Source organism: Petaurus breviceps, unplaced genomic scaffold (genome assembly GCF_028583685.1).
Source record: "Petaurus breviceps papuanus isolate PSGF00001 unplaced genomic scaffold, PetGlider_PUasm1.0 138, whole genome shotgun sequence".
Lineage (NCBI taxonomy): Eukaryota > Metazoa > Chordata > Mammalia > Diprotodontia > Petauridae > Petaurus > Petaurus breviceps.
The window spans coordinates 23295996-23309838 of NW_027185694.1; the positions used below are offsets into that span (position 1 = coordinate 23295996).

Here is a 13843-nt window from a genome sequence, read left to right on the forward strand (position 1 = left end):
CCATGTCTCCTCAGTCCTTGGCAGCTCAGGGGGCAGGTCTCAAAAGTCCAGGGCAATTCAAAGCGGCCACCAGAAATTCTTAGTCTCTCTCTCTCCACTGGAGGTGCTGCTTCCAAAAAGATCTTCCGCCTCTCTCTTGTCTCTCCAAATCTACGTCACCAGCTCCTCCCAGTTCAGGACTTTCTTTTCACATCAAAAAGTCCATCCCACAGGTGGGATTAACAAGCTCTGGGTTTTAACACAATCAATTTGAAAACCAAGCCAATACAGGGGAATCTTTAAATGCCATTACTATCACAAATGGCAGCAGAGAAATGAATGTATTGCCGATGACCTGTCAGCCAAAAGTACATGAGTTATCTTCTCCTACAGCCTTTTCACAAATAGATTTATTCTTTACTGGGCTGTTATAGGGGACATGAACCTTGGAAGATTGGGGGACTGCAGGGGAAAACTTTCCAAAGAGAAGATTGCCAGATGAGGCATTCACTTATCTACCTTAACTTCTTTGAGGTACTTCAGATGCTTTAAAGACACGATCTGATTCAGCATCAACGAATATCTGTTAATTTATCTGTGTCCCTACTATGACTATTAAGATGGTATTATCACATTGATTACTAATACAATATCATCAGTGCAATTATTTGACTGGCTTCACAGTTGTTAAAGAGGGGTGGGGCAGAGCATAATGTTGGCATGGAGCCTGTTGGAATGATGTCAAGCCAATCTTTTGTAGTAGCTGGATTTCTCTCTGGTGTGTGAGAAAGGAGAACGCTCATGTAGGCCATACTGGCATCTCTCCTCCCTGTCCTTGCAGGTGAATGAAGTGACCTTTAGCCCTACTCAGTCCCACTGTGCCACTTGTGGTGATGATGGCAGTGTACGGGTCTGGTCCTTGGGCAGCATGGAGCTGGTGGTACAGTTCCAGGTGCTAAATCAGGTACTCTTGACACAGAGCCAGGTGATGTCCAGTCACTTAGGGGGCCAAGGATTCTGGCTATTGGGAACCATCCCTCCCCCCAGGGTGCTAGAACCTTAAACTGGGAGTGTGTTCTAGCCCTGAGGTAGATCATTCTTCCCGAATCTTTTCTGTGCCCCACACCTGTCCTTTGAAGGGAAGGGTGAGCTGAGGCCCTCTATCTCTCTACTCCTAGGGAGTCTAAAAAGGTAGATTGCCTAAAGGGACTGAAATAGTGGGGAGGAGAGTGGGGTGAAGCTTACAAGATGAACTCTAACAGAGCTAAATATAAAAATCACACACTTCTAAAAGATTATCTGTGCAGGGACAGAATAGGAGAGATGTGACTAGGAAGTAGTTTATATGTGGAAAAGAGACCAGAGTCTTAATATCTGTCAAATTTCACCTCCCTTCTTTGTAGCTATGGGGTGAAACACAGGGTTTAGTAGTCAGAAGAGCTTACACTGCATTAATAGAAGCAGAGTTGCATAGCGAGGGAAGCCTGTCCGTGCATGTCTCCTTCTCTTAGAGTTGCTTGTGTCTGGCATGGAGTCCAGCAGCCAGCAGCCACAGAGCTGACCACCAGCAGGTGGTGGCAGGCTACAGTGATGGCACAATCCGTGTATTCAGCATTTCCCGGACAGAGATGGAGCTGAAGATGCACCCTCACCCTGCAGCACTGACAGCCATCTCCTTCTCCATGGATGGTGAGGGTTAACCAGTGTTTTATCTGGGAATCGGGGACCAGCCTCCTTGGGACTTGTGTCCTCCCCAGGGGGCAGCCTGCTGGAACTGAGTGGTGGCTTTTCCTGTGGTCTGTGGTGGTCCTGTTAGGGGTGGGGAGGAGCACTGGGACTGACAACGTAGAACTCGCCTCTCCAAATGTGTGTGAATGTGGCAGTCGGCGTGGTCCTGGAGCCATGCTGGGAAATGCTGGCTTCTGTTCTTTTTACCGCTTAGCTGGATAGTCTCAGGCAAGTCACATAGACTTCCTCAGTCTCACTTTTCTCTGCCCCGTCTGTCTCAGTGGTTGTGAAAAGTGTATGTTGTGGGTTGTAAAGCACTAAATAAAAGTGAGTTAGGGCAGCTAGGTGGGGCAATAGATAGAGTGCCTTCCTGACTCCAAATCCAGCCTCAGACACTTAGCTGTGTTTGCCTCAGTTTCCTCATCTGTAAAATGAATTAGAGAAGGAAACGGCAAATCACTTTAGTATCTTTACCAAGAAAACGCCAAATGGAATCATGCAGAATTAGACACCACTAAAACAACGCAACAGAAAATGTGAGTTATTTATTCCCAGGAAACAGCTTCTTACTCCTTCCTTTTCTGTGATACATGTGGCATTATATCACCCAGCCTGTTCTTATTGCAAATTGTCGAACCATCCTGCCATCTCTTCTCTCCCCCCAGACCCTTTTTGTATGGATACCTACTACAAAGTAGGGGTAAACCCTCTTAGCACACAGGCATCAAACCTTTTTTTAAAGAACATTTTATTCGTTTTAATCAGCCAATACCTTCTCAAACTCTCCCTACCCTTAAATGAGAACTCAGGAAAAACAAAACCTTTTACAAACATATATCAAATAGTCAGTCAGTAATCAAAGCAAATTTCTGCATTGGCCATATCCAAAAAATATTTGTCTCATTCTGCATTCTGAGCCCTTCATCTCTGTCAGGAGGTCCTCTGGGATCCTGGTTTGTTATTACACTGATAAAAGTGCAACACAATAGTTTTCCATCACATTTATTATATCATCATTTGTTCATCCATTCCCCAATTTGTGGGCACCCCCTCAGATTCCCATTTGTTGTCACCTCAAAAAGATCTATGAAGATTTTTTTTACCTCCTTTGAATTTGTTTTTGCTTAGCACTAATTCCTCAATCTGTCCTTCCTATAATTCTCCCTCATTCCTTTCTCATATTAACCTGTTGAGTGAAATGTATTTCTGTATCCAACTCTGTGTGTGTGTGTGCATGTGTGTGCGTGTGCATATGTGTGCACGCGCACAGCATTCCCTTCAATGACCAGTTCAGGTGAGGTGAGGTCTAAATGTCAGCTGCTTCTCCACACCCCCTCCTCCTCATTTGTATAAATTTCTATTTGTGGACCCTGATTATGTTAGATAATTTTCCCTAGCCTTCCTTTCTCTTCCTCCAGAGTGTATTCCTCTTCCCTCTATTTCCATTTTTTTCCTAAGATCATCAAGACATAACTGACACATTCCCAGGCCTTCTGTCATTTAAACTCCTTTGACTCTTGATGAAAATTGGGTTTAGAAGGGACACGTGCATCATCTCTCCATATTACAACGAAAGCAGTTTATACTTGTTTAGTCCTTTATGGTTGGTGTTCATTCAGATTTACTTTTTTATATTTCCCTTGACTCCTGTGTTGTTTGCACTTCAACTGATCTTTTCATCAATAATGCTTGGAAGTATTCTATTTCATTAAAGGTCCATTTTTCCCCCTGTAAGATTATACTCTATTTTGCTGATTGTTATTTTTGACTGTAAGCCTATATTCTTTGCCCTCTGGAATGTTGTATTTCAGGTTCTCCACTCCTTTATCTTGGTGATTACTGAATAGTGTGTGACCCTGAGTATGGTACTACTTGAATTCATTCTTTCTCGTTGCTTGCAATGTTTTTTCTTTGACTTCAAAGCTCTGGATCTTGGTTATCATGTTCCTAGGAGTTTTCATTTGGGAGTTTCTTTCAGGAAGTGACTGGTAGATTCTTGCTGTTTCTACTTTGCCCTCTGCTTCTAAGAGATCTGGGAAGTTTTCTTTTAAGATTTCTTAAAATATTATATCTAGACTATTTTATTAATCATGATACTCAGATAATCCAGTGATTCTTAAATTGTTTCCTTCTCTGTTTTCCACATCATTTGTTTTTGCTATGAGATACCCTACATTTTTTTCTATTTTCTTTTCAGCCTTTTGACTTGCTTTAAAATTTCTTCTTGTTTCCTGGAGACCTTGACTTCTATTTGGTCCACTCTAATTTTCAGGGAGTTTGTTGCTTGACTAAGGTTTTGTACCCCTTGTGGTAGGCTGTTAATTCCCTTTCCAGTTCTTTCTTCCATTGCTCTCATTTCTATTCCAGTTTCTTCCTCAAATGTTATCATTTTATTTATAAAAACAATTGACTCTTTTTTTCAACCTTTGCTTCATCTTCCAGGAATTTTAGTTAAGTTTGTGCTCAACCTATGTTTTTCTTTGGAGCATTGCTTGTAGATATCTTGGAGTCATTTTTGTTTTCTGTATCTTGAGCAATCTTGTCACCATAATACCTCATTATGGTATGATTCCGTTTTTGTTTGCCCATTCTTCAGCCTGCTTCCTGACTTCAAACTTGTTTTTCTTTCTTTTTTTTTTTTTGGTAGAAGCATTTTATTTAGACAACTAAAAGCGATTAGATGTTCAGAAGCTGTGTACAGTGAAAGAGAAATCAACCAAATAGTTTATCATGTATTCTCTTTTTTACAACTAAAGCAAAAGTTTTTCTGCTTTCAGAAAAAAGTCAATAAAATAAGCCATTACATTTTTTTCTCTATAATAAGGTAAAATGGCTACAGGAAATCCATTTGAAATAGGAAAAATTGAATGGTAGCTGGCACATGTTCATTCAAAAAGGCTTTAGGAAAGTAGACTAAGTGAACAAACTCTACTTTCTGTTTTCTTCTTTTCTCCGTTTTCTTTAGAAACAACACCATACTGCCTCCAACAGTGGAGCTATCCCATTCCCCTTCATTCACTGCCCATGTCTGCCTTATTGTTCAGGGCTGAGCTCTGCCACTTTTCTGGACTCGTCCTGTCGCTGCTTTTTGGGGGTATTAAATATTGTGTTATTTTAGAATCTCAGGGACTTTGGGGAGATCTGCAAGCTTTCGTTGCTCCTAATGGGGCCTGATCCAGGGCACAGTCTGAGTGCTGGTCTCCTGGTCTAAGTTTTACGAGGTTCTGACATAGGTTTGGGTGTCTGTAAGAGTAGACATCTGCTAGACTCTGCCCCTGACAGCCGCTGGAAAACTCTTTGCTCAGAGTGGTAGAACTATTATTTCTCTGCAGGCTGGGCTAGGTGTTGGGAGTGAGACCCTCTTCTGAATTTGGGGGGCTGAGCCGACCTCCTTCTGCCTACTCTTGTGCTTCCTCCTGTCTTCATATACACTGAGGGTCTCCCTATATCACTTTGCACAGCTCCCATTCTCACTCTGCCCCAGATTTGTGACCCAGAATTGGGTGGTGGTCAACAGAGCTACTAATTGGTACCTGTTCCCGTGGTAGTGCTTCTGTATGGGTCTGGGGGTGACCAGTCTGGAACACCTTTTTGCCCTAGCATGCATCCCCTTCCTGAGCACTGGAGTGTATTTGGGCTTCATGAATTGTGTGCCTCTGGTCTGACCGTTGTTCACAGATCCCATCTGTCTCCTTACACCAAGCTGGAGTGGACAAAGGACTCACTGATTTTTTTTTCTAAATTTCCCCATCAAAATTTGATCTGATTGATTTTCTAGATCTGTTTGGAGGAGTTTATGTCACTTTACCATCTTGGCTCTGCCTTTAGTATTAAATCTGAAGATTAATATCATACAGTTTCCACTCCCTCACCTCTTTTTATGTTCCACCTTCCCTTTATCTCCTAGCAGTTGCTAGAATTTAAGATTAATATGCTTTTACCTCATGTTTTTCAGTATATACCTTTCCCTCTCTTCCCAGAGATCTGTCCTTTTTAACAAATAACTAAAAGGGAGTGGGGAAAGTACGGTAAAGTAAGCAAAGCATTGCCAAGCTCTGGTTTTACATATAGCATTTCACTTATATAATTATTCCCCCACTTCTGCAAGGAAAGGAGGGAGATACAATCTCAGGAGGCATCTCCTCTCTGTGGTCAGACCTAACTTTTATAATTTCGCAGTGTTTGGTTTCATTTGTTTGTTACTACTTTTTCCATTTACCTAACTGTAGTCATGCACACTGTTTTCCTGTTTCTGATGACTTTTCAGGAATTTGTGTAAGTCTTAAGTCGTAATTCTTAATTATCCTCTTTGTCCTCTTGTCCATTCCAGTTCTCGGGTAACCATTTCCTCAGAATGTTGCCCTGTTCCCTACGAAGCAAGGGGTAGGGGGGAAATGGAAGACCAGCCTTCAAACTTCTTTGAAGTCTTGCCATGTGTGACCATGCTCTGTGTCTTTGACCTATGCTGCTTCCTACCCGGGCTTGTCTCACTCAGACATTTAATCCCTTGACCACTGTAACAGAGTGGGTGGGACTGGGTCACTGAGTCCAGTTCAGCCAGCATTGTTAAGTACCCACAGTGTCCTAGATGTTGCACAAGGAAAGATGAAACATTTCTCTGCCCTCAAAGAGCTTAGGTTATAAGGGCAGAAAATAGCAAGTAAATGTGAAATACAGACAAAATTCTTTGGGGGGCTGGGAGGGGACCGGAAAGGGACGATAACTCCTGGAAGGATCATGTAGTCACTGGCACATGAGCTGAGCCTTACAGGAGACAGAATCAAGGCAGGACAATCTAATACACACGGAAGGGAGGAGGAGGGCCTGCCACTAGAAAGGGATGGAGGTAGGAGGTATAATGTTGGGTACAGATAACATCAAAAAGGCCAGGCTGGCTGGAAAATAGTGCACAAAGGGAAATAAACCTAGAAAGATGTGTGGGGCTGTGAATGATGAATAGAGTTTGTATCTTATCCTAAAGGAAATAGGAAACTGCTGAAAATTCTCAAGGAGGAGAGTCAGACCTGTGCTCTAGGAATTTCAGTTTGGCAGCAATGAATTGGAGAGGAGAGTGGGCAAGGAAACTAGTTCGAAGGCTGTGGCTGACAGTCCATAGTGAATAGTTACATTAGTGTCCTCAGATAACTCCTCCCTTTTTCTCCTCAGGGGAACTGTTTCTCTGTGTTTTGAGAATTTCATTCTTAAGAGATTCCCTTCCTTCCTGACTTAAAATTCTCAGTCATGAGATTCCACTTGTCCCTTTTTAGAGTTTTGTTAAATCTACTCTTTGGAAATCTGTGGTGTGTGTCACACTAAGCCCAGTTTTCTTCTTTCTTATCCTACCATGAATTCTAAGATGCAATAGTAACTCCTTTCCAAGGTTCCCATCATTTTCACCCCAACAAGGTCCTCTGACTTCTGAATACAACACACTTTTCACTACAGTATCCTTCATACATACTTTTGTCCAATCATCCACCTTTTGGAAATGTCTTATTTTTTCATTAAACTCCCTGGGCAGGGGGATTATTCTTTAGTTAGTGGAAGTTGTAAGAAACTTTTTCTCCCTAAGTTAAAACAGGCTTCTAATATGTGTTGGTATTTTGATCTGCTTCCTATATTAATAAAATGTTATATTTTTCTGAAGCTAAAGGTCACTGGAACTCTAGGGGAGTAATTTAAACAAGCAGTTTCAGGGTACAGATGAATTAGCCATCAGCACAAGAACATTGCATTCCCCACTCATTGCACTTATCTGAGGTGTATCATATTATGGTTATATCAAATAAATTTACTTTTAAAAATGATAAATCATGATGCCATGGGGGGAGGGGGGAGGAGAGGAAGGGGAAGAAAATTTGGAACTCAAAAGCTTGTGGAGCTGAATGTTGTAAACTTAAAGCAAATAAAAAATGATAAATTAAACTTTTATAAGTAATGATTAAATAAAAATCAAATAAACCCAATCTACCTATAAATTCAGTAGTTTAAAAAAGACCCAAAACTTTACACTATTCATTTTAAGTGAGATTATATGCAGCTTCTTCCAAATTTCCTGTTGTGGGGCTGTGCATTTTTCTTCAGTCCCTGGTAACACAAAATGAGCATTCTAGTCCTTGATCAGTCTTTTCAATTTCCATTCAAATCTCATTTTCTAACCTCTTACTCCACTTTAGTCTTCTTCTGGGCTTTTATATTACCTCAGCTCTTCTCTTAAGTTTCACATACATTTCCCCTCTATTCTCTTCTAGTTCTTCCCAGCCCCCAATTTCTCTACTTGTCACAATTGGTAAGTATAAGGGTAGAGGATGGCATGAATCTATGTGAAGACACAGAAATATATGCAAAAATGCGATAAATGTAAAGGATTTTGAAATATATTCTATGTTTTTTAAAAGTTAGTGGTTTTTCCAGCAACATCTAGTTCCTGTACATTCTATAGAAATCCCAATATGTCCAGTCCACATATTGGAATATGTGTAGATTCCTTTTGCCTTTAAAATTCTATGCTCTGTGATGGCTTCTAAGGATCATGGACAGTGCTCTAAGTAACCTAGCCTCCACAGAACTAGAGGTAAATGCCAGATTCAAGGCAGAATCAGAAAAAAAAGGAGAGAGGGAGCTGATAATTTGACTCATGTTCTGATGAACCAAGATCAGGTATAGGAAGGAACGGGTATGGAGTTACAGAATTATAGAACTTGTGAATTGGAAGGAATGCACACTAGAACATAGCAAGTGATCATCCAGCTTTAAAGCCTCTATTGCCAATTGTCATCACCAACCAGGATGTTTCAGTTCAACTCTTCACTTGTAGGTATAGGTAAACAGTTGTTTCCATCCCTGATAAAAGACTTTGTCTCCTTGCATCTGCCTTCTGGCAGCCTTGTTTTCTGCTTTGGTGTGGGCACTCCTGCTTCTATCCAGGGCTCCCATGCTGTGAGAGCTATAGTCTCTCCCCATCATTTTGAACCTTCCAGGTCAGACCATCATTTCTGGAGACAAAGATGGAATTGTGGCTGTGAGCAGCCCAAGGACAGGAATTACTATCCGAGTGTTAGATGACCACAAAGGCTCTCCCATCACTGTGATCCAGAGCAAAAACAAAGAGGTACGGTCTGCTAATGATGTGCAGTAAATGTTGGGCGTTAGCCACTGACGCCTGCCTGACGTAGAGCCTCCTGAACAACAGTCTCAGATCAGTTTGGTGAACTATGGCCGACAACATGGCCATGGGGGAGGGGCAGAGTGGAGGGAGAGAATTTAGAACTAAAGATAAAAAAATTTAAAACAAATAAAAGACTGATGGGGCGTTGGAGGCTTAGCCTGTGTAAGGGTCTCATTATGTCAGTTTCTAACTCTTGGGGGCCTGTGACTAGATCTTTCTTCCTTCCACTCTCTAGTACTATGACTTTGGTTTGGAAGGGGGAGAGCTATGGTTGGCTGCCAGTGCAGACCGGAGAGTTAGTGTCTGGGCTTCGGATTGGCTGAGAGACAAATGTGAACTTGTAGATTGGCTGAGCTTTCCAGCACCCACCTCCCCAAAGGTAAGAGTGTTCATCCAGTTTGGTGGTTTTATCTGGGACATCACTGATCTCTCCCCTGACCCTTCTTACTCTTGACTTTTCCCTCTAGATCCCAACCAACTTACCTCCTTCTCTAGCTAATTTCTGCCCTTGGAACAGCAGCATGCTGGTCTACGTAGGCTTTGGGCTGAAGGAGGAGGTCCTCTTCTACAGCCTCCATCAGAAACAGGTACAGTGTTTCTTCTCCCAGGAAAGGACTGGGCAGGCCAAGTTAAGGAATGTCTAGTTTAAAAAGGTGATCTTTCGGGGCAGCTAGGTGGTGCAATGAATAGAGCACCAGCCCTGGAGCCAGGAGGACCTGAGTTCAAATCCGGCCTCAGACACTTAACATTTACTAGCTGTGTGACCTTGGGCAAGTCACTTACCCCCAATTACCCTGTCTTTCTCCCTCCAACAAAGACAAAAAAAAAGGTGATCTTTGAGCTACAGGCCCATTTAGGGCACAGCATGGAATAAGTCACAGCGTTGCTCAGGCTGTGAGACGGGACCCCACGTCCCACTGCTCTATGGCCTGGAGTAGGTGGATTTAAGCATCTTGGAGCAGGGCCAGGAGGTTAAATGAGATACCGCTTCTTACTTCAGTCAGACTTTAAGTTCCTAGAATTTGGGCCTTCATGGTACGTGCCCATGAATAGTGCTGCTTCTGGGACAGAAGTACTGAACAGAAGAGCACTCCCTAGCAGCCCTCCCTGTTGGGGGCATCAGTACAGCAACTGCTCAGCTGCCTATTGGCTTAACTCAGTGTCACCATCTGTGTCTTCCTGCAGGTTGTAGAGAAGATCCCCTTGTCTTACTTTGCAACTTCCCTCAGCCTGTCCCCAGGATCATCCCTCATAGCTATTGGCCACTGTGGTAAGTTCCCCCACAGCCACAAAGTAAGGAGAGACACCAGAGCTCTGCCCTAGATCTGTACTTGAAATCTGGAAGCTCTTGGAGAAATGGTACCACTTCTTATACAGCATTGGTTCTCCCTGCTCTCCCCTCTTCTCACTCATGTTTCTTCATCCCCACTGGCAGAAACTGCTGTGAGTTTGCAGTTTTTCTCCCTATTGGAGGAGACATATTTCTTGGGAGTTTCATTTGCTTAACAGTCCAGGCTTTTTTGGTAGGGGGGGATGGGTGTAGGAGTTCTGACCTTTGTTATATATCTAAAGGAAACCTAATTCTCCTCTAAAAAGGATAGGGCCTTTCAAATAGTAATCAATTCAACTCAATAAACATTCAGTGCCTACTGTGTGCTAGGCTCTGGGGTTACAAAAAGAGGCAAAAGACAATCCCTGCCCTCAAGCTTACAATCTAATGGAGGAGACACCATGCAAACAAATAGGTGTCTATTATATAAAGCAAACTATATATAGGGTAAATAGGAAATAATTAACAGTGGCTTCCTGTTTAAAGTGTGCTTTTATTTGGGATTTAAAGGAAGGCAGAAAGTTCAGTTTGCAGAGCCAAGGAGGTAAAATGTTCTAGGCATGGAGAACCGCCAGAAAGAATGCCTGCAGCCAAGAGATGTGTCTTGTTTGTGGAATAGCCAAGAGGCCAGTATCACTGGATCAAAGATTATGCATTAGGGAGTAAGGTGTAAGGAGAGTGGAAAGGCAGGAAGTTAGATTATGAAGCCTGAGGGACTGGGAAGATGGTGTTACTCTCTATAGTAATTAAGAAGGTAGAATGGGAGTAGGATTTAGGGGGAAAGATAATGAGTTCTGTTTTGGACATACTGAGTTTAAGATGGGTATTGGGCATCCAGTTTGAGATATCTTAAAAGGCAGTTTGAGATGTGAGGTTGGTCAGCAGAGAGAATGGGTCAGGAAGGGAAGATTTAGAAATGATTAGCATAAAGATGGTAATTAAATCAGTGGGAGCTGATATAATCACCAAGTGAGGTAGTGTAGAGGGAGAAGAAAAGAGGGCCTGGGACAGAGCCCTGAGGATTAACCATGTCAGAGGGTGGGATCTAGAGGAGGATCCAGCAAAGGAGATGCAGGAGGGGTCAGATAGGTCGAAGAACCAGAAGAGAATGGTGTCTGAAATCCTAGAGCAAAGAGAGCATCAGGGAGGAGAAAGTGATCAACAGTGTCAGAGGCTGCAGAGAAGGCACAGAGAACGCGGACAGAGAAAAGTCCACTGGATCTGGCAACTAAGGTCATTAGTAACTTTGGAGAGACCTGTTTCAGTGGAATGGTGAGGTTGGAAGCCAGATTGTAAGAGATTAAGTATAGAGTGAGGGGAAAAAGTAGAAGAACAGATTGTAGATAGTCTTTGGAGGAGTTTAGCTATAATGAGCAGAAAAAGATATAGGACAATAGTTAGAAAAGGAAGGATTAAGGAGGGGGTTCAGGATAGGGAAGACCCAGGCATGTGTTTGGTTGGTGTTGAGTCATTTCAGTCATGTCAGACTGTGACTCTATTTGGGGTTTTCTTGGCAAAGATACTGGAGTGGTTTGTCATTTCCTTCTCTAGCTCATTTGACAGATGAGAGGAAATTGAGGTAAGCAGGGTTAAGTGACTTGCCTTGAGTCACACAGCTAATAAGGAATCTGAGAGTGGATTTGAACTCTGGTCCTCCCAACTCTATCTACTGCACCATCTAGCTGCCTGGGCGTGTTTGTAGGGCAGTAGGAAATGAGCCAGTAAAGAGTGAGAGACTAAAACAAGTGAGAGAGTGGATATTACAGAAGGATCAATCTTTTGGAAGAGACAGCATGGAACGGGATCTCTTGAAGAAGCAGAAAGGTTAGCCTTGCTAAGGAAAAACCCGCTTCAACATACGAAACAAGGTTGAGGAAGGAGAAAGTGACGGAAGGCAACCTGACTGATTGAAGAGAAGGAAGAAGGAAGAAAAAGGAGTTCATGGCAAATGGCATCAATTATTTCTGTAAAATCTGAGGCACGGTTCTCTGCTGAGAGGATGGGGAGACGGGAAGCCATGGGTGGTGTGAGAATGGGTGAAAAGGTTTGGAAGAGCTTCTGTACAGAGGGGGATAAATGAAATATGGCTGGCAGTTCCTATATCCACTGCCCTGCTTTCCATGATGAAATGCTTCTTCGGGCCTCTGCATCAGAATCGGTGGCAGGGGGTGTGGCTAGAGGTGGGATGGGTGAATTTCAGGGAAAATCCTCACCTGTCAGGGATTACTGCTTCTGATACTTAGGACTAACATGATTTTGGTTTCTTGGCCCTAGACTGGCTGGATCACTCAGCTTCAGACTCATGAATTGTGATAGTATGATTTGAGTGCCTTTCGCTTGCTACTTTCTGAAGCCACCAAAAGGAAGCACAGCTCCCTAGGGAAGGGCCATAAGACTGTTTACTCTTATGTCCCCACAGAACGATTGCTGAGGCTCATTGACTTCATGTCGAAGACTGAGCAAGACTTTGTGGGGCACAATGATGCTGTCCATCTCTGCAGATTCACGCCATCTGGCAAACTGCTCTTCACAGCAGCCTACAATGAGATCCTTGTGTGGGAGGTGCTGGGCCCAGGAGCAGCCGAATCCAGAGAGCCCAAGAACACCCCTTAGGCCTCAGATGGCTAGATAGGACTTCTGATGCTCAGGGGCCTCTTCCACCCAGCTTGCTGACCTGAGTGTGGCTCTTTTTTTAAAAAACCCATTTAGGCTGAAGGAAGTCAGCTTCAGTCAGGGACTGAGAACTGTCTTCACAGACCTATTTGGTAAACCTAGTATGCGGGGGGGGGGGGGGGGGTGAGAAGGCTGGACTACTTTGTTCACTTGTAAAAGCTACCCACTGGTCAGGTAGTAGAAGCACCCGCTCATTCCTGTTCCAGAACTGCAGCCCTCGCCCCTCCCCCAAACATTTTCAATGATCTAGCTCCCTGGAAAAACTGCCTCCAAAGGAAAACATGCTCTGGTAACAGGGCACTCCAACTTATTGCCTTGTGCCTTTGTTTAGAGCCTGTGTGTTCATATGTATGTGTGTGGATTTCAATATATGTTTTTGCCCTAAGATAAATCCATTATGAGGTCTTCAACTGTGGATTGGCCTACAAAGACTCGATGAAACAATTTTTACAAATCAAACAGTCCAAAACATATTTAAGTGTTATGGAAATGTAAAATGTAGAATACTCGCTACCCTTTTATTTCTAGGGTTACTTTTTTAAATGTTTCTACACTTGTACAGTTTTGAAATAAAAATGAGTGTTTGCAGTGTGGCTGTAAGCCTCAGTTGTTGTCAGCCCCTTGCTGGGAAATGTAGGTGATTTGTGTTCCCTAGGGCCTTAGCACTTGCCCACTTTGCCCACTTGACCCATTCTAAGGAGGAAGAGGAAACTCTTTTCATGAACCCTAAGAAGATCCATGGCTTGGCTGGGAGAAGTCAGCGGTTATAGTGAAGGCTCCTCTCTAACTCTTCAGAACCTCAACCTCTTGTTCTTCTCCCACCCATTTCCATTATTCCTATGTTACAGATGAAGTCATGGACAGAAGTTGGGAGCTCCCCCAGGAGGCACGCAGGCTGCCATCCCTAGCCCAGTCAGCTCCCTCCATATGCCCTCCAGGCTCCTGGGTAAAATCCCAGGCAGGCA

General features: G+C 43.2%; 1 protein-coding gene across 1 annotated transcript in view; it reads left to right on the forward strand.

Moving 5' to 3' along the window:
* The window catches only part of WDR90 (WD repeat domain 90), a 57001-nt gene extending 43535 nt beyond the window's left edge, over window positions 1–13466 (forward strand). The window contains exons 36-42 of the mRNA XM_069065524.1: window positions 787–943; window positions 1491–1668; window positions 8688–8818; window positions 9111–9254; window positions 9343–9462; window positions 10061–10145; window positions 12625–13466. Coding sequence (XP_068921625.1) covers window positions 787–943; window positions 1491–1668; window positions 8688–8818; window positions 9111–9254; window positions 9343–9462; window positions 10061–10145; window positions 12625–12818 — 1009 coding nt within the window. The 3' untranslated portion in view covers window positions 12819–13466. The remainder of the gene's footprint in view (window positions 1–786; window positions 944–1490; window positions 1669–8687; window positions 8819–9110; window positions 9255–9342; window positions 9463–10060; window positions 10146–12624) is intronic.
* The last annotated feature ends 377 nt before the right edge of the window (window positions 13467–13843 follow it).